This window comes from Schistocerca americana, chromosome 4 (genome assembly GCF_021461395.2).
Source record: "Schistocerca americana isolate TAMUIC-IGC-003095 chromosome 4, iqSchAmer2.1, whole genome shotgun sequence".
NCBI lineage: Eukaryota > Metazoa > Arthropoda > Insecta > Orthoptera > Acrididae > Schistocerca > Schistocerca americana.
This window is the reverse complement of record NC_060122.1, coordinates 668,030,369-668,051,122: the sequence shown is the minus strand read 5'-3', so window position 1 is coordinate 668,051,122 and position 20,754 is coordinate 668,030,369. Positions and strand designations below refer to the sequence as shown.

Genomic DNA, 20,754 nt, shown 5'->3' with positions numbered 1-20,754 from the left:
TTCAAGAAAATGAAATTTTGACAGAAAATTTTTGGCCAGACCACTACACTAGTAAGGGCCTAACTGGAGAATAAACTCGAGGTAACTAAACCAGTGATTGTGACAGCTTTAATTAAGTTAACCAGAGAATAAATTTTGACACTGGCAGGAATAGTTACAGAATTAGTGATGACAAGATTGTTTGTTAGAACAAGGAAGGTGAAGAAATGGGGACATCACACAAATTATAGAAGAATATGACAATTACAAATTTGTCTAATCATTTCATACTACTACTTTTCGATCTCATACTTCAGAAGATGGAGCGTATGAATGAAACGTGAAACTATTTCCTAGAATAAAAAATTTTTGCTTGTAGTAGGCCTAATAGGCATTTGATATTGGTACTTCATGAATCATATTCTGTTGTGTTATAAAAATGACCATTTGTGCCAAATCAGTCTCGTTTATTTGGTGTGTGTTAAAATTGCTGCAATATTAGGCAGACCTATTTCATTTTATCTAGCAGACAGTGACAAAACACATGTAATCAGATCAAGAAATACTATCTAATATTGCCCCAGTTCAGAAATATCGTAGATCCAGGGCTGATGCACAGAGCAGTCTGAGATGTAGTGGGGAGGTGGGCAGTCTCCACATGATCTGTATTTAAGTTTAGTGATTTTTCTGTTTCCTCTTCGTTTATTACTCTCACATCTGATGAAAGTAAGACAGATTTCTGTGGCTGGGAGCTATCAAGTGAATTAAAATATATTCACATGATTACAGAAGTCTAAAATATGTTCTTCATTTCAGATTTTATTTTATTTCCCCCTTTCTGACAGTCAAGCATTAACAGCCTTGCAGAATGATGGGGTTATTTTTGTCGGTTTGCTAAAGAAATTTGGCTTTTATTAATCTTTTCCGTCGAGCCAGTCAATTTATTTGAAACGAAGTGTTAATTGCATGCTATTGGCTAGTTTCAACTGTTTGCTGCATTTAAAGTGCACGTTTTCATCTTCTAGCATTATACCATAATAAAGAACCAAACACAAGATAATACAATACTGGTAGTCCAAGAAAATTTACATCCAAATCTGGACACACAAATGTGCACTTTAAGCAGAATTACACTTTTAGCATGGTTCACAAAATTCTGTTGCTCTTGGAGTATCTACCAAGTCTTGTTTCTTTTATGACATAATGTAAGATCTTTTAATGTTTCACATGTGTGAACATACGAGCATCCGATGTCATTGTAGCTGTGCAAGCCTGGTGATGCCTGTTATCTGGTGCTTTCTGTCAACTGCTGAAATAAACCTATTTCTAACAGGTTGCAAGAAAATATTGCGAATGGTCATTTGAAAAGCTTTACTTTCAAAGTAAATTTCCTTTTATGCAAGATGAACTATGTGTGAGAATGTGTGATGAATTTCTTATATCACAGAGCATTTGACACTCATTTAAAAATCAAATCTTCAAGGACAGTCATTTAGAAGAATTTCGAGCCTAGAAGATCAAACGTTTATGTCCTTATTAAAAATTTTACTGGCAGATTTGTGTGATGTACCTTAAAGTGTAACACGTGCAAAAAAGATCAGCATTATATGTAAAAGCTTAGCAGCTCATTAATCTTTGAGACCAATATCATATGTCAAAGCTTTTCTTTTCTTGTATGAACACTATGTATATTAATTCAAACCATTGACTTTTCCCACTTGTGTGTTCACGCTAGTTAACAGTGATGTTGTTATTGGCTGACTTCATCATGTGTCCTATGCTATGAATATCCACTGTTATCAGCTGGCGTTATCACATGACATGAGCCTTGACTGGCTTATAAAAGGGCATTGCAATCTCGATATCAATGCTTCGGAAAGTAATGTGTGTTGTTTGGTGGAATTTGAATTTATACTTTTGCAATATGAAAATATGCAGTGTACATGTTGCTGCACATCAAATATCTTTCCAAAACTTGCTTTTCCCTGAGTTTCGTTTTCTAAAGTGTCAGGAAATTCTATGCTGGTGTATACAACCATAACCATTCAAAGGATTGATACGTTTTACAGTTCCAAGGAAAATTATCCAGTCACTTAACATGGAAAAAATGAATTTCCCTCCAGGAGAAAGTGTATTCTTAACCAGAAAATCCGGAAAAAAATTTGGGAATTTTTTTGCTTTGTCCGCGTATACACCCTGTAGTTCTAACAGAATGTTGTCTACTCTTGGGGTCTTGTTTAGAGGTCTTTCATTGCTGTGTCAGATTCTTCACACAGTATCATATCTCCCATCTCATCTTCATCTGTGTCCCCTTCCATTTCCATAATATTTCCCTCAAGTGCATTGCTCTTGTATAGACCCTCTGTATACTCCTTCCACCTTTTTGCTTTCCCTTCTTTACATAGGACTGGTTTTCCATCTGAGCTCTTGATATTCATATGGTTGTTCTCTTTTCTCCAAAGGTCTGTCTAATTTTCCTGTAGGCAGGATCTGTCATATCCCTAGTGATATATGCTTCTACATCCTTACATTCATCCTCTAGCCATTCCTGCTTAGCCATTTTGCACTTCCTGTCGATCTCATTTTTGAGTCATTCTTTTTACAGTTTCTTCAGTTTTAATCTACAGTTCATAACCAATAAAATGTGGTCAGAGTCCACATCTACCCCTGGAAATGTCTTGCCATTTAGAACCTGGTCCCTAAATCACTGTCTTACCATTATATAACCAATCTGAAACCTTCCGGTGTCTCCAGGTCTGTGTCTCCAGGTCTCTCCCACGTATGCAGCCTCCTTACATGATACTTAAACAAAGTGTTAGCTACAATTAAGTTATGCTCTGTGCAAAATTTTACCAGGTGGCTCCATCCTATTTTCCTTCACCTCAGTTCATAGTCACTTACAACTTTTCCTTCTCTATTTTTCTTGCTATTGAACTGCAGAATTTTTCAGTTAGTTAAGGGAGATGAAAATTTAATAGTCATGGTGATGACTATTACATTTTCATCTCCGTTAACTAACTGAAAAATTCCACCTCATCATACATTTCTTCAATCTATTCATCATCTGCAGAGCTAGCTGGCATATAAACTGTTTTAGGCATGAGTTTCATGTCCGTCTTGACTACAATAATTCATTCACTATGCTGTTTGTAGTAGTTTATTCATGTTGCTATTTTTTTATTCATTATTTAACTTACTTCTGCATTACCCCTATTTGTTTTTGGATTTATAATCCTGCATTCGCCTGACCAGAAGTCCTGTTCCTCCTGCCATCAAACTTCACTAATTCTCACTATATCTAACTTTAACCTATCCATTTCCATTTTTAAAGTTTCTAACCTACCTGCCCAATTATGGGGTCTGACATTCCACACTCCGATCTGTGAAATACCAGTTTTTTTTCCTCCTGATAATGATGCCCTCCTGAGTGGTCCCCACCTGGAGATCCGAATGGCAGATTATTTTACATCTAGAATATTTTACACAAGAGGATTTCATCATCATTTAACCACCAGTAAAGGCGCATGCTCTCAGGAAAAATTGTGGCTGTAGTTTTCCCTTGGTTTCAGCTGTACTTTAGGTTTAACTTCATTAATAACCACTGCATGTGGTAGTTGCTGTAGACAGAGGAACAAATAAACATGGAATTTTAAATTTGATGCAAATTTTGAATCTCATTTTCTCAGAATCATGATTTTGTCACATACATTTCTTTGCTTTTAACTGGCTCAGCTTACTTCAAGTGTCATTAAAGTTTAGTCTTCAGTTGTATTTTTCATTCTGAATTGTTGCAAAGTCTGTAACTGATTTAATGTTGTGCAGTTGCCTAGCCTTGTACACTGTATGCCAGCTCTTGTATACATAATACATATATTCTGCAATCAGTAATTCATATAAAACCGTGTCACATAGATGTTGTGTAATATTCTTCAACCCTGAGCAGCACAGTTGTAAATAAAGTATTGTTCAAGAAACTGATTATTCTCTTGTGTGTATTTGATTCTTCTTCGTAGTACATTGTGATCTCTATTTTAATTGCATTTCAAAGGTCTTTCCTTTGAGATTCATATGCTACTCCAGGTTGTCAAGTGAGAGGGTATGTGCTGATAAAAACATTGTAAATTCTTTTTGTGAAATTCTTCCTACATTATTTCTGTCTTGTACTTTAATTTTTAGTTTTAACTTCACTTTTCTTCCAGATTTGTATCTCATGCAAGTATCACCACATGATAGGTTCTGGGTGGCAATATCATAAAATAGTGCTTAAGTATTTTTAATTTTTGTATAGTGTTTGTTATTATTCTCTTCCTTATGGAAATAATTGTCCACTGGATTATATAAGTATGAATATTTATTATATGATCATATACAATTGTGCTGTCAGTTTACATGTCAGAATTATACTCTCTTAAAATGATCTGTGAATATTTTACAAGACTTTCCATAATTCTATTGCTGGATATTCTTCATTGACAATCTTTGACATTGCTTATTCTGAGGGGCCCTTATGCTGTTCATGCAGAGTTGCGAGCTCTGTGCCATATCCACTATGACATAAAGGCATCTGTTGGGAAAATCCAACTGCCCCACACCACAAATAATAATACAGTAGAAACAAATATTTTTAATAAACTATAATACCACACAAAAATATATGGACCTGCATGCTATTTGAAGCATACTTTAATAAAGAACAAGTATGTTAATTTATAGATAATGACAATACAGAAAATTTTGCACGTCTGACTTTTCAGGTAAAAGTCCCAAATTTAGTTCTGTACCTTCAAATTCTTAATTTATAGATGTGGTAATTATTTTCTCTGAAAACACTATTTTAACCAAGTAAACATTAAACTAAAACATGAGCTATGTAATAAGTGAGAAAGAATAACCATTTCTATTTTTAATTTGTAGACATGAATAGAATTAGCTTGTATAGTGATAGTTTATTGCTAATATCGTGTAAATATTAACTTTTTGTGATTTGATTGTCTTTTGATCAATCCTAGTTCCTAAGGGTTCTGCTTCAAAACATGATGAATGGATGATCAAGCAGACACTACCCTCCAAACTGGGCTTGCAGAGAATTCTCCCACACTATACTCACACATGCCCTTAATCCTCCAAACAATCCCATGCACCAGCCGCAAAGGAGCCCCCCGCCCCCAAATTACCCAATACCACCTCAGGCTGTAACAGCTTAACCAAGCCATTTAACAGGATTATATCTACTATGAGAGTATAGAATTTTTGATGAATTAAATTGGTCATGGTGACCAGGGGGAAGGTTGTTGGCTTAGAGTCGGTTGGGCATTGGGAAAGGTGGAATTCAGTAGTGACAAGGCCATGGCCGTTGGGGTTGGTAGTTTAGAGGACAGTGGCATTGAGAGTATGAGCAGGGTGCCAGGTCATAAAGCAAGAGAAACAGTGGAGAACTGGTAGAGGAAATGTTGGATGTCTTTTGTATCAGAGGGTGGGTTACGGATAAGAGAACGAAGGTGTTGGTCCACAAGGAAAGAGAGTTTCTCTGTTTTGGCACAGTAACCTACCACAGTGAGGTGTTCTGGGTGCTTGAGTTTGAGTGTGGTGAGTGGGGGGGGGGAGTGAGTTAGACCCTTTCCTTCACTTCCCGTCTGCTAAGTCTCCTCTGACCCGAGGTTATGGATAACTTTTCTAAATTGTACCCCTTTTCTTAAACCTCTGCAGTGATTTTCCTTCACCCCTCTTCCTTCCCCTTCAACTCTCCTGCCAGAAGAAGGAGCCACTGGCTCCAAAAGCTTATAAAAGTTAAACCTTTTTGTGTACGTGTTCTCCTGCTGCCACTTTATCTGTCCATTTACGCTATATTGTCAGTAACAGATTATTTTCATTATGTAGGAGGTGGATTGTATGATCAGCCACATCGAAATTCATGTTTTCAGTACTAATGTATTTAGTTTTGTGCATGCAGGTAGTGACTCCCAGTGTGCCTTCACCGTCCTTGAGGAATTTGAGCATAGGTTACGGGCCTGCAGTTGTAATGTCGATTGCAGGTAAGTAAGTTAGAGAAATATTTTAAGGAGTAGAAAGTATTAATTTTTAAGCATTTTAGTTAAATTGGTTTATTTTATAACATTTTTTTAGCTGTGTTTCACGTTTAGGGTATATATTATTGTTATAATTCTGTGATGCAGTCTAAATTCTCTTAAATGTTGCTATACTATGTTAAGCAATTGGTTGAACTGAACAATTTAGATTCATTAACATTTTAAGGTTGTCATGAGCAAAATCTGGTGTGTATGCAAATTCTCAAAACTCCATGGTGGATTGTTTGTTTGGGATAAGGAATCTGAATATGCAGAAAAAGATTGAGAAAGTTCACTAGAAGATCATGCCAAGTCTATTGAATTAGTGTGCCTACCAGATTATTAAAAAAAAAAAAAATCATGGCAAGGCACATTATTTTGTACAATCTGCATTACCTGACCTTGCTCAGGCAGAGTTAAGACCTGCTATCAAATAAAAGAGTTTTATTGTTATTATTAAGTAAATTTTAAAGTTTATCACAGTTACATCATTACATTTTTTTTACTTCATTGGCTTGTATGCTATATCTGTAGACTGGGGTGTCATCCTCAAATTTCTTTGCATCTCATTATTGAGAGGGTTTATTGGTGGCAAAATCGTGAAAAAATTGATACTTGAAAATATACTCACTTGCAGTACATTAATTAGCTTCTTTTTCTTTTAACAACTTCCAATGAATTTCCACTGAGTTGTGCAACAGTTTCATGTTTATTACATGGGCATTTACAAAATATTACAAACAAGACTCATCTTTCTTTCATAAGTTCATTTTCTTAAAAGCTACAAGTTCAATTTACATCTGAAAGCATATTATCACCTCTTTTTATGTTTCTTTTTAAAGTCAAATAATTACATAGGTTTTAGTAATAACAGGTCTACTAATTGAATCAGCTCTCTTAATGTAATAATATTCTCTATATATTGAAATCAAATATTGTAATACATTATTTAAATAATTTTATTACTCTTGCATCATCACTGAAATTTAAAGAACACCAATGCAAATAGATCCTGCTTTGAGGTACCTGTCAAAATCAACTGTGACGTCTTTTACTTATTATAACCACAATCTGTTGGCCTATGGTGCAGGGCCACATAGTATATTGGCACAGTCCATCACCTTTTGACTATTCAATTCAAAATAGATTCAGAAAAATGTAAGTTACATTTTTGTTTTAAGATGTTGGATTGCTTTGTGTGAAAGTTACTTGAGTCGATGCTGCAAAGCAGCCACTCATCTATCCAACTATAGATTCTTTAATTATGGCACAGATGTAAAATATCTTTGTCATAATCTATCTGTAGTAGTAGTAGTAGTAGTTTAATTCATCCAGAGGCAATGTACATTGCTATATGTGCAGACCTAACTGCAAGGGAGGGGGGGGGGGGGGGGGGGGGAGGAGGTGGTTAACCAGCTGTACCTCTTTCTCTCATTTGAAGTCCTTTTGGGTAAGTCAGGGGTAACCAATTTAATAGACTTGGCCACTTATAGGATTAAGCTAACCTCCCGATTAGCAAATGTTATGTAAGCGCCAACCAGTAGCATATAGTAAATCCAAAACAATACAAAATTCCTTTGTACAACCTGTGCCAATTAATATTGCTACCCCCCCCCCCCCCCCCCCCCCCCCCCCTAGCAAATGTAATAATCCTTTTTCTGAATTTGTCAGTTAGTAAATTAAATCTAAAAAAACCCCTTATAAAAAGGAACTTAATTATATTCCATCAGATATTCATTTAAAATTTATTCTTAGACTGATATGTTCATTGGTTTCATAATATTCTTTGTATATAAACTTGTTAGGGGATTGACATCACTAAATTACGGTATGTCTCTCATTGAGGAAGATTTATAGGATGTACTGTTTCCTCAAACATGTAAACTATTATAGCATTATTATTTCTATATGACCCCACTATCTGAGCAAATACGAACCAGAAATCAAGAAACCATTATCTCCGTGCAGCAGTGGAAAAAAAATTGTTTCACTGGATAGGGTGCAAAACCATGGTAGTTACCAACAAATTGCTACTTCCCTTTAACAAGGAAAGAAAGGGTTTTTCCTTGCACAGAGGACAATGGGTGCTAACATGATGGTAACTGTTGGTTGACTCTCAATGAGTCCCTCTTCCTCACACTACAATAATATACACAATACAGTTGCTCATTCCTTAATGACAAAAGAAAATGGTTCCCTGATCACAATATTAATTAATGCTATGATTCCTCATGGGTTTTAATGTTATTCAATCTATCATGATACATTCTAATAAATGACACCTCCTAACCAGGGAATAATAGGTTCATTGTACAATAACATTCATAATTATATATCATTTCATATGTACATAAAATTACCTCCACTTCATGTACTGCTCATTATCATTAGCTTTCTACCCTATATGATTATCTAATTAGCTTCTCTTGTTCCATAACAACCCCCCACAGTTCAGTTACAAAATGTTTTGTCTATGACACTCGCTTAAAAATATCATCTTAAATCACTGCAGTACCAAATTTTGCCCCCATCCCTCCTCCCACAGATGACAAATCACATTTTGAAGATCCTGTGAATATGTCAGTATCCTAAGTTTTGAGATGTTACGTTGCTCACATTGTAAAACTTTTCATAATGGTTGTCATGTTCTATAACCTGTAGTACATTTGTAAGTTTGTTTATTTTATGTGTCATTAATGGATGCTGTCAATATCAGTGTGTCACATCCTGTATTAATCTGTGTCACTATATGTGTGTGTATACTACACAAATGCACAAGGCCAGTAGGAGTTTCTGCCATTCTACCTTCCCCCAAGGTGGTGAACTACCATGGTCCACAACCAAAATATCCCAAACTGTCTTTGGTATCATTAAATACAATATATTACAGGCACCTTTAGTAAACACTTTCACTTTTTGACATCCACTAAATCTTGTCAGCGTTCTCTTTACAGTACTAAACATAATTTTAAATAGTAATCCTTGGAGCACATGCTTCTTGTATCCTAAATATAAATCTTCAACTGTATACTCAGTTCATGTGTGATATAATCAGAGGTGAAGTAAGTAGTACTATGTGGATGACATATGGTAGATCACTTATCCTTGAAGCTATGTAATGGCTTTTTAAACTCAGTGCCTATAGCAGTGACATAAGATATTAGTACTTAATGTCAGCATGCAGTAAATCTTCCATAGCAACTTCTTAGTAATATAAGAATGTAGTAATTTGCCAGTAGTTACTTTGGACAGTAAATTTTTAGCAACAATAGAAATACTTGGAGATAATTTATTCTTAGTAGTAACTAAATAAAGCTGGTAAAATTTATGTACTATCAGGAATTGGTGAAGTGTCCGTAGCACCAGTACCTAACAATGTCTCGATATCAATCGATGACGATGCTGTCTTAGTGACAGGAACAGGCACACACTCAATAATACCAGACAACAGTAAGTTCTCTGAAGGAACAGAAAATAAAAATTTGTCAACCGTAACTGTTTGCTAGTAATGTGTCTGTAGTAAATGGTGATCATAACCTTATCAGTAATAATAGAAGAAAATGATTATCATCTATCAAATTGCTATTAAATTTTATCCATCTTTGTTTTGAAAATATACTTGCATGATTAGCTTTCCAGAGTTATTGATATTGAAAACAGTTGTAGAGAAACCTGGCATTAATAGATACAATTTAGATCAGAGACCATCAATCTTCAGATTACTGCAATTACTCCCCTCATAGAATATCATGCATAGCATATGTATGACATTTTGTGACCCTGAGAAACATTTAATCACCAAAGACATACTCATTCTGTACTGTTGTGAATGTAAAGGTTTCTGGAAAACAAATATGTTTGCCAGGGCAGGTACAGAATGTTTTTCTGACACATGCACACAAAATTAATTTTATTACAGTCATTATCATATATGATACACATATTAGAAATTTAATTTTATTACAGTCATAATTTTATCACAATTATTATTAAACATGATGCAATGAAAGTTTCCTCTTGTGTTTCCTGCAGAAGCTGTCCAACACTTCCTCAGCATTCATGGTTGATGGAATATCTTGATGGCTATGCATCTGTGCCAGTCCATTTAAACAACCTTTGTCATCCTGTTCCATTGATCTGTCTTCAGATGGTGATATGTCTTCATATCTCTCCACAGTTCTGGCTGTCATAGGAAATGTGCACAACAACTGGCTCAAGACTCCAATATTTGGCAGAGCCATTATAGGCCTCTAATTGAGACCTTTTCATATTTTTGTGAATTTGTTGCCAAATTTGTAGCTCTCTCTCTTCAAAGCTTCAAAACGATGTCACATCATCTTTGTATGGTTCAGCTCTTTGTAAACCATGCTCTATAAGGGCTGTTCTAGAAATAGATTGGCAATGTACATTCAATTATCGATTTTTTTTGTTACATTGGTACACATCTGAAACATCCATTTACAGTTCCAAGTGTGTAGCATACTTTGTTTGTTTTTGACAGATAGAAAGGTTAGACAAGTTTTAATGTGGTTGGCAACTTTCGATTATTATGAAAAATGAAACAAAGAATTTGCATCAAGTTATTTTTGTGAAAAATGGAATCAAGTGCTCTAAAATATTTGAATGTTGACAGTGGCATACAGTGAGTCAGCTCTAAGTAAAAAAAATGTTTACAAGTGGTACAAGCCCTTCCAAGATGGCCAAGAAGATGCCAATGATAAACCTCGCTCTGGACACTCCAGCACATCAACAACAGATGCTAACATGAAAGCTGTGAAGAAAATTGGTTTGGAAAATTGTCTAATTACCATAAGAGAAGTTGCTGAGGGTCTTGGCATATCGGTCGTCTCATGTCATGCAATTTTTTGGGTATTTTGGGCATGAGATGCATGTCAGCGAAGTTTGTTCCAAAACATCTCAATTTCGACCAGAAGAACCATTGCATGAGCATTGCTCAGGAGCTCTTGTATTATGTCGTTGATGATCCTGATTTTCTCAAAAGGGTCATAACTGGTGACAAAACATTTACAGTTATGACATCGAAACCAAAGCTCAATCTTCCCAATGGAAGCATCCCATAGAGCCAAGACTGAAAAAAGCACTCCAAGTTCGATCAAATGTCAAAGTTTAGCTCACTTTTTTTCCAATTACTGTGGTGTAGTGCATGGTCATATGGTCAGTAAGTAGTATTACCTTGATGTTATCTACCATTTGCAAGAAGCAACGCACAAAAAACTCTGGAATTGTGGAAAAACAATTCATGGCTTTTACATCACATCAGTGCACCTGCTCGATCATCATTGCTTGTGAGAGATTTTTTGGCCAAAAACAACACAAAAATCATGCATCAGCTCCTTGCGACATTTTGCTGTTCCGAAAACTGAAGAGACCTATGGAAGGGCAAAGATTTCCAGTGATTGATGAAATAAAAAATGCATCGCTGAAAGTTCTCAAGGCTGTACAAAAAACTGCTTATGACAAGTGCTTTGAGGATTGGAAGAAGCATTGGAACAAGTGTATTGCATTTGAGGGGGATTACTTTGAAGGGGACAACATGAATACTGATGAATAAATAAATATTGTTTTCATAAAAGTTTTCATATAAAGTCACCTTACTTTTTGAACACATCACTTAAGTTTTGCAATTCTAATTTTTGTAAGTGTCCAATTCTTGTAACTGAGTTGCAAGAAGTCTTAATGACATTTCATTTAACAAATGATCAAGAAAAGGTATGAACAATGATAGACAGTAATACTCTTCTGCAGACTTTGTCTGAAAGTGGGGTCTGTTTGTCTGTTCAAAGCATAGCTGTATGCTGCTTCATAAACTGAGTGCCGTCTGTAACCATTTCCAAAAGTTCTCCAGTGATTAAAAATAGTGTCTTTTTTCAATTGGCTTTTACCTGCACCTTCAGTCATACATCAGTAGTATTTTTATAGTCAGTAAGTATCAGAGAAGCACAACTCATGATGTGCACCATTCTCTTTGCTGCCCCATCACATGAAGTCAGGTGATGTAAGTTATATGTCTTTGTATATTGGCTTGTTGATTTGGAGGAAGGGACCAAACAGCGAGGTCATCAGTTCCATCGAATTAGGGAAGGATGGGGAAGGAGGTCAGCCATGCCTTTTCAAAGGAACCATCCCAGCATTTACCTGAGGTGATTTAGGGAAATCACAGAAAACATAAATCTGGATGGCTGGACGCAGATTTCAACCGTCGCCCTCCCGAATGCGAGTCCAGTGTGCTAACTACTGTGCCACCTTGCTCAGTCTTTGTATGTCTATGTCATCACAGCTCTGATATAAATGCAATGATTTCAATGCAGTTTTTTATATTTATTTGATGGCTACTTGAATCAGAAATGTCATTACATGTGTTTGACGAAAGTCTATTCAGCCATTTAAAGGCAATCTGCTATATAAAGTGAAATGTTTGCCAGTGGTAACACCCTGCCTAATCAGTATGTGGTACATAATTTGATGTCATACTAAAATATAGATCAGAAATATCTACAAAAATCTCTGCTAAAACATGTACCTTTCTTTGTGGATCACCCACATTTGCCATTTTTGTGATGTCTTTTGGATTCACTCTGCCAGGTGTAATCAAAAGACAAAAATGGTGATTATAGGTGAACCGTAAAAAATAAGCATATGCTTTTGTGGAATTTTATGTAGATCTTTTCAAGATCTGCATTTTGTACTTTCCAATACGATATAGCTCTTACTAACTGTGCAACATATTGTAAAAAAGTGCATTGCCAACAAACGTTTTGCTGTTTCAGTTCAATATTGTCAACTGTTATCACCTCTGCTTACTAATTTAATTTTTCAAGTAGCCTATGTTCTTCCTCAGGGTTCAAGCTGTCTCCACAGCAAACTTCATCAATTTTGATTCAGTGGTTCAGCTGCAAAAAGGTGACAGACAGACAGACAGAGTTATCATAAATCACATTTACAATATTGTTACCTTGTGGATTACTCGCTGTGCATTTCAGTAAGAGATACAGTGCTATATCATGATTGAAATATGCTGGTTCCTGCATAGCAAGTAAAAGCTGCACAGTAGCTAATTTATCTGTAACACAGTCATGAAATGATAAACAGTGCATGTTTTATTGCACTTTTATCATAAATTATGACAAAAAAGAAACAAAAAGCATTGAAATGAAGGTGTAACACAATAAATCACTCTTATGTTCCATTAATCCCAGGCTTTCTCCTTTTTTAAATTCACAGTTACCGACTGTCCACAAGTGAAAGTTGTGATTATGCCGAGATTCTCTCTCATTCTCTCTCTCTCTCTCTCTCTCTCTCTCTCTCTCTCTCTTTCTCTTTCTCTTTGACTGTGTGGATGGGACATGTGCAGGTGTATGTTGACCGCACAAAGGTCTGGTTGCTGGGCAGCAGCTGTGACATCACTGTCAGAAGCATATGTGCAGATCTGGATGGGCTCATGTGTAGCTTGGTTGTGGGGTGTGGTCATCTTACAATTTGCTATAATGAACTTGTGGAAGTGGTACAGTGGAGGGCAGTGAAATTCATTGCGTGATTGTCAGCTTCACAGCACTGAACTTGTCATGGGTTGATGGTGCAGCAATAATGTTACTGAAAATTACACATTAGTCATTTGAATGTTTGACCAGGTTTAGATATTTGTTGCTATCTTGCATGAAGTTGTTTTTGGCAAAAATTTACTCCACAATGGTAAACCACATTTGATGAGGGTTATCTGGATGAAACAGTGGCAGTTGCAAGATGACAGGTTTTGGTGGTGGCGTGCACATGTAAGGGACTGCATGTAGTGGATATGGTGATACAGTTGAGCAGTGTGGCAGCAGCAATTGGTATTGCCGAGTGTGAGGGCAATGAGAATGCATTGTAAGGAGTGTCTCCCGAGGCCCTCTTGGAGGGGGAGGGGGGTGGGACATGGAAGCATCCTCACCCATTACAACAAGCACAGACATGGCTGTGGTTGATGTGAACACCTCTGCCGAATGCCAGGCCGATGCGGCTGCGATGGCCCTGGTTGCAGAGTGCACTGTTGGTGTCCTTGCGAGATTGATGTGTCACTGGAGGCCCATATGGAGATTGAGTGGAATGCAGAACAGTAGCCCATTTCGCCTGGCATGACTGTGGTTGTGGTTCACGTGAATGGCAAGTGTGTAGGGAATGAGTGTGAAGAACACAGGGCCCCACTCATGGAATGTTGCGGTTTAAGTTGGTGATGACGCTTTTTCATTAACACCAACAATTATTAACTTAAGCAGTAATGATTATTAACATTAAAAGCAAGAATTATTTGAAGCAGGCTGCATTAAGAAGAGAATGATTTGCAAACTACTCTCTTGAAGATAGATCTGAACAATGGCAATATTTCGAAATTCTAACATACATGAATGGGGAACACTGCAGCGATGTTTTAAATAGATGAATACTGAATAAAGAATGCAGCTTCCTGAATTTGTATAGCCTTCCTTCCTGTCAACAATATTGCTTAACAAAGTGTTGGGAAATCGAGCGATGGGATTTCAGTCTTGTAGACGAGAGCTTTGCCACAGCAATAATTACACTTGCTTGTATTTTTGTTAATTCAGTTGTGTATCTGCTCCTAACTCAATAAATTTTACCCTGCAGCTCAGATATTGTCAAACCATCTATGTTGTGATCACACATGACGGCCTCAGCGGCAGAAATACTTTGTTTATTTTTGTAATCAGCATCACTAAAATCCCACAAACACCTATGCAAAGCATAGATATCCAAAAAGCAAACATTATTCTCCATTCCCCACTTCATATTTCAGTTTGTCTACACTCTATGAACACATATAACCTCGAAAGCTCATGCAACTAGTGTTGTCAAAGTTGGAACATGCTGAAAGTGTTTAGTTTCAGCAACGAGTTGTGCAGTGGTTGGTAGCACTGTTGCCTGCAACCTAGCGTTGTCGTGTAAACTAGGCTTAACAACCCAGATGGAACATTTTCTGGTAGCACTACGTATGGTGTTGGAAATGGCATAGTAAACAACACTGTGCAGTAAATAAACTTTATAAATGCCAACTGTTTGGTGAACGATGTCTGGGATCGTAACTGTGTTATGCAGTCTAGTGAACACTGGTGGCAACATGTACTGAATCGCTGGGGCACAATGCATAGAATGTCAGGTCCTGTAGCAATAATGGTTATGAAGAGTGTCATTGTTTATCATGCACTAACAAAGTGGGGAGACACAAACATCAAAACAGTCAATGAAAAAACACATTATCCATGGGCATTGTACATGCTGAGTAGGTAAGCCATTTTGAAGAATATTGTGGGATGTGATGAAAGGCTAAACATCAAAACTACACTGAATTTTCACCTCATAACACAGTTCAAAAATACATTATATTCATGGGAAAACTGGTTGCATAGAATCAGCATCTTCATGAACATCAGGGTCACACATGTGAAATTCATGTACTACAGCAGACGAGCTTATTATTATCTAATCACTTTACCCAGCAGATGAGTGTTGCATACACATCTTAAGAACATGGAAGAAGAAAAGCGACTCAGGAAAAAGCAAAACTACACAAAAGACATGCCAGGATATCAGTTTCAGAGTTCTCTTTGTGGTTGGTTGTCACCAAAAGTTCATAGTTTGTGCAATTTTGTTCAAGTAGGTAGTGTTCATTTCTGGTATTATACTACCATTTAAAACTTCATCTTGTTCAACAACAAAATTACTGGCTTCTTCAATTGGATTTTCTCCTTCAACAAGAAAACTATTTTAACTGTCATTACTATTACTGTACATAACTGTTGTGTTACCGAATCCAGTTTCGATACACAGTTTCAAATCTGAATTTTTTTCATTATTTCAAGTTGACTTTCAATTTCATTATTTTCCACCATTACTTTCTTAAAGTTTCGCCACTAACAGTTCACCTGTTTCAGTATTTTTCTCTGTTTTGAATGGTAAAAATTGTTCTCTTATTTGAGTATTTAACTCTAATTATCCACTAGTGTTTTGCACTAATCTTGATTCCATTGTACTCTTCTAAATTTTAAATACTTTCTACACTCCTGCTATATCTGGAGTTTTCACTTTATTTATTTATTATTTATTTGTCCCATAGATCAAATCAGTACAATGGCTTGTACAACCGATATGGGATAAGTCAATACAAATATACAGTTTGCAGGAGTCTAAAACAGTAAAAAAGAACACAGAAGAATGATTATTTTACATAACCTACAAATTATGTTACTTAAAGTTACAGCTTTACAGAGAATTGTTACATGATGTGACAAAATTGACTTAATAACATTCAGCTTTGATACATTATCATGCACTACAACAATTTTGATTCTAAATATTCCTGGATGGTATAAAAGCAGACTTTTATTAAAAGAGATTTCACTGTCTGTTTGAATTTATTTATTTCTTGGATTTCTTGTATAAAAGTTGGAAGATGGTTATATAATTTTATTCCCATGCCTTTGACACCATCACAGTACAGTTTTGTTGAGTGTGGAAGTATTAATAAAGAGGTTTTTGATCTTGTGTCATAATCGTGGTAATCCATATTTTTTCTGATTTTATTGATACTTTTTTTGGTAAAGAATAATAATTCTAGTATGGATTGGTATGGGAGGGGCAAAATATTTAGTTTCTTAAATAATGGTTTACAAGTGTCTCTTTGTTTTTGAACATAATTGTTCTGACTATCTTTTTTGCAGTGTGAATATCTTAATCGATTCAGAATTTTGGCCCCAGAAGATGATTCCGTAGTTAAGTACAGAGTGAAAAAGTGCATGGTACATTGTGGTTAGGGTACTTGTGTTAGTGACATTCCTTATTGATCTGATCATGAAGCATACTTTACTAAGTTTTGTGCTGGTAACGTCAATGTGCCTTTTCCATGTGAGCGTATCAGTAATAGTGACCCCCAAAAATTTTATTTCATTTTCAAGTTTAACATTATTTTTTTCCAGTGATATAGTTGGTAGTAATGGATTTCTGTTTTGGGCAGTGTGGAAGGTTATTGCAATTGTCTTTTTTGCATTAAGAAGCAGCCTGTTATTTTGAAGCCATCGACTTATTTGATCTGTGGTTCTATCTATATTAGATTGGAGAATTTGTTCGGGCGCAGATATGAGTACAGAGGTGTCATCAGCAAACCAAAGGGTTTTTGTGTCTGGTAGGCTGTGAGGAAGGTCATTTATGTAAAGTAAGAACAGCAAGGGGCCCAGGACAGAGCCTTGGGGAATGCCTCGCTTTATGGTATGTGTGGAGGAATGTACAGTGCTAGCTGTACCTAAGAGCTTAGTTTCATTTAATTCGACATACTGCTGTCGATCTTTTTTTTTTTTTTTTTTTAGGAGACCAGACAGCGAGGTCATCAGTCTCATCGGATTACGGAAGGACGGGGAAGGAAGTCGGCCATGCCCTTTGAAAGGAACCATCCCGGCATTTGCCTGGAGCGATTTAGGGAAATCACGGAAAACCTAAATCAGGATGGCCGGACGCGGGATTGAACCATCGTCCTCCCGAATGCGAGTCCAGTGTCTAACCACTGCGCCACCTCGCTCGGTGTCGATCTTCCAAATAGCTTTTAAACCAGTCATAGGCATTTCCTCTTATTACATAGGAATGCATCTTTTGCAAAAGTATACTACGATTAACCATGTCGAAGGCCTTTGTTAGATCTAGGAAGATACCTATGGCTGGGAGTTTTTTGTTCACAAGCTCCAGTGCATAATCTAGAAATTCTTGTATTGCATCAGTTGTAGCTTTCTTACTTTGGAAGCCAAACTGAGCAAGTGACAGGATATTTTCTTTGTCTAGAAAGTACATGATTCTGGTGGCCATTATATATTCAAATACTTTATTAAAAGTTGAAAGCAGTGCAATGGGTCGATAATTACTGGGATCCTCTTTGCTTCCTTTTTTGTGGACAGGTATAATTTTTGCAATTTTGAGCATACCAGGAAATGTACCATTCAGGAATGAGAAGTTTATTATGTGGGCTAGGGGTTTACTGATAAAGTTACTGCAATTATGAAGGAGGAAGCATGGAATTTGATCTTGTCCAGCAGATGATTTTTTTAAAATTTTGGTGTGAAGTGTCTTTTCTATTTCAATTTCAGATGTAGGCCTTAAAAATAGTGTCTCAGAGCATAAGTTTTGTTCTAGTTGTAAGGGACAGGTATTTTTAAGATGGTTAGCCAGGTTTTCAACTGTTTCTGTAAAGTAGTTATTGAATTCCTCTGCTGTTTCTTTCCCACTGGAGACTAATTTTCCATTTATTTTTAAGGTAATATCACTTTTTAGTTGTTTTCCTCTATTAGTATTCATATTAATAAGTTGCCACATGCTTTTGCTCTTTTTTGATGACAATTTGAGGTAGTTATCATTCTGTAGCTTTTTGGCTGCGTTTACTACGTTCCTTAATATCTTTTTATATAGAGTAAAGTATGACTTAAATGCTTCACTATTGCCTAGTTTAGATTTGCTGATGTAAAAAAGTTCTCTTTTTATTTGCGATGATCTAATGATTCCTGGCGTGATCCAGCTGGAGAGTTTTCTATCTTTGTTGATACATTTTGTTTCTAAGGGAAAGTGGCAATTAAAATAATAACAGAAAATATCCAAGAATGCTTCATATTTGCTGTCTGCTGTTTGAGCCTCATATACATTTTGCCAGTTTTCATTTTGTATATCAAAGAGGAAAGTATGCATGTGGGTTTTATTGAAGTTTCTCCTCTGTACAGTGATTTTATTATGTTTGTGACTGTTATTTTGCAACCAGACCTGCAAAATTAATGCATTGTGGTCTGAAAATCCTAGTTTGATGGAGGATACAGTACAATTTATATTGCTTGCTACTTGATCTGAACCAGACTGATCCAGTACATCCCCTGCCACCCCGTTGTCATCTAGATATGTATCATCTTCCATTTTTGTCATGATTGTTCCCTGTTACTTTCCATAGTGCCCTCCTGTCCATCAAAATAGTGTGCAAGAAGTTGCAACTTTGTGTCAGTCATGAAGTGTGCTCAGGTAGCCAAAAGGGTTAAAGTGACTGCTTGAGTAAAAGTGGGAAATCTGAGTTCAAGTTCCGGTTCGGCATGAATTTTAACTTGCCACCATTGAATTACTTCAGTGCTCTTACATGACTGACATTGGTATTTCTCTTTCATCACATGTATATATGGCTGTGTAATCATGACTGTGTGGTGTCCGAAAGAACAGGTACCAAACATATATACAAAAAATGTAAATAATTTTCATGTCTTACAATAATATTTCATTTTAATTATAATCAGTCTTAATCTTCACCAAAAACCGTCATTTTCTCTTTCGTATTGAAGCTATTTCGTATTTCAGCTTCAGCAAGAAAGAGGAAGGCCTAAAGCTTAACAGATGCTGGATTACTTTGCTGCAGTGACAACCATTGCAGGTAGCAAGCGCTGAACCACTGTGGTAATGATCAGAGAAAAGCTCTCAACACTGGCTTGGCAGTGACACACAATCTCCAGTGTAGAGCTCAACTTCAATTGTCCTGTTTGACATGTCTGAAAAAGAGATACCATACATGTAATATATTCAGTTTAGGTCAGAGGCTTTATTTCGTTCTTGCTATCACAGTGAAAGACCAAATGTTCCAAACTGCAGTTCTTGCAGGCTTCAACTTGTTGATTTTTGTGAAGGCTGTTCAATCTTCCTCTGTTTCTTGATGTTGTTTGTCTTGTTCCCTGTTTCAGATTGCATTTACTATAATTCTGGCCTCTTCTCTAAGATCTTCAGTGTTTTTTGCACTTCAAATGTCTCTTATTCAAAATTATTGGGGATTTTATGGCCACATGTTGACATGTTGCCTGTTTGTTTCTGTCTCATGTTCATTGCCCAATGTTTGTGTGATGATTTTTTTGACATTTAACAGCACAAGTGGATGATACTGTCAAACCTTGACACTCTGCTGCTGATGGTGTACTGGATGTGAGCTCACCACTGGAGATTATGTGTCCTTTCTGAGTCAATGACTGAGGGCTTTTCTCTGGTGACTGCTGCTGTGGTTCTGTCCATGCTACCTGCAATGGTTGTCACTGCAGCACAGTAATACAAGATCTGTTTAGCTTTAGGCTTTCCTCTGCCTTGTTGAGCCTGAAAAATGACAATAGCTTCATTAAGAAAGAGGAAATGATAATGCTAACCACCCATACTGGCAAAATATCAGAAAAATTGTCAACAAATGTTGTCTTATTCAGTTCTCTGTTCCTTTGGTTATAGTAAATTATCTTTGTAATTAATTTTCTGTTTCATTTCTCCATTCTGCCATATCCCTATTTGATTTTGCATGAGATTGTGTAAACACTGTCTTCTGTTTTGGCATCTTAATGACAAACAATTCATTTTTGTTTGTCACTGAAATAATACTCTTTCATATATGCAGAACTTTGCCTTATATTTCTTCAAAGTTCAGAATTTATAGAACATAGTATCAGCAGTTAAGTTTTAGAGTGTTTGTAGAATATTCTAGAAGTTTCTGTCTTTCTCGTTTTCCATCTTTTTGGCATATCTGTCTCACAGCTTACCTCTGTTACTTATTGACACACTCTGACACTCTAAATATTTTAGGAATTATTGTTCTTCTAATAAGAAAACAACCTGATTGACAACTACATGTGGGTAGGTGTGGGTGTTTGTGGAGAAAAGT

General features: G+C 36.3%; 1 protein-coding gene across 1 annotated transcript in view; it reads left to right on the top strand.

Moving 5' to 3' along the window:
- LOC124613688 (degenerin unc-8-like) overlaps nucleotides 1-20,754 on the top strand; it is a 214,160-nt gene that overhangs the window by 158,320 nt on the left and 35,086 nt on the right. Inside the window, exon 6 of the mRNA XM_047142405.1 lies at nucleotides 5,930-6,011. Coding sequence (XP_046998361.1) covers nucleotides 5,930-6,011 — 82 coding nt within the window. The remainder of the gene's footprint in view (nucleotides 1-5,929; nucleotides 6,012-20,754) is intronic.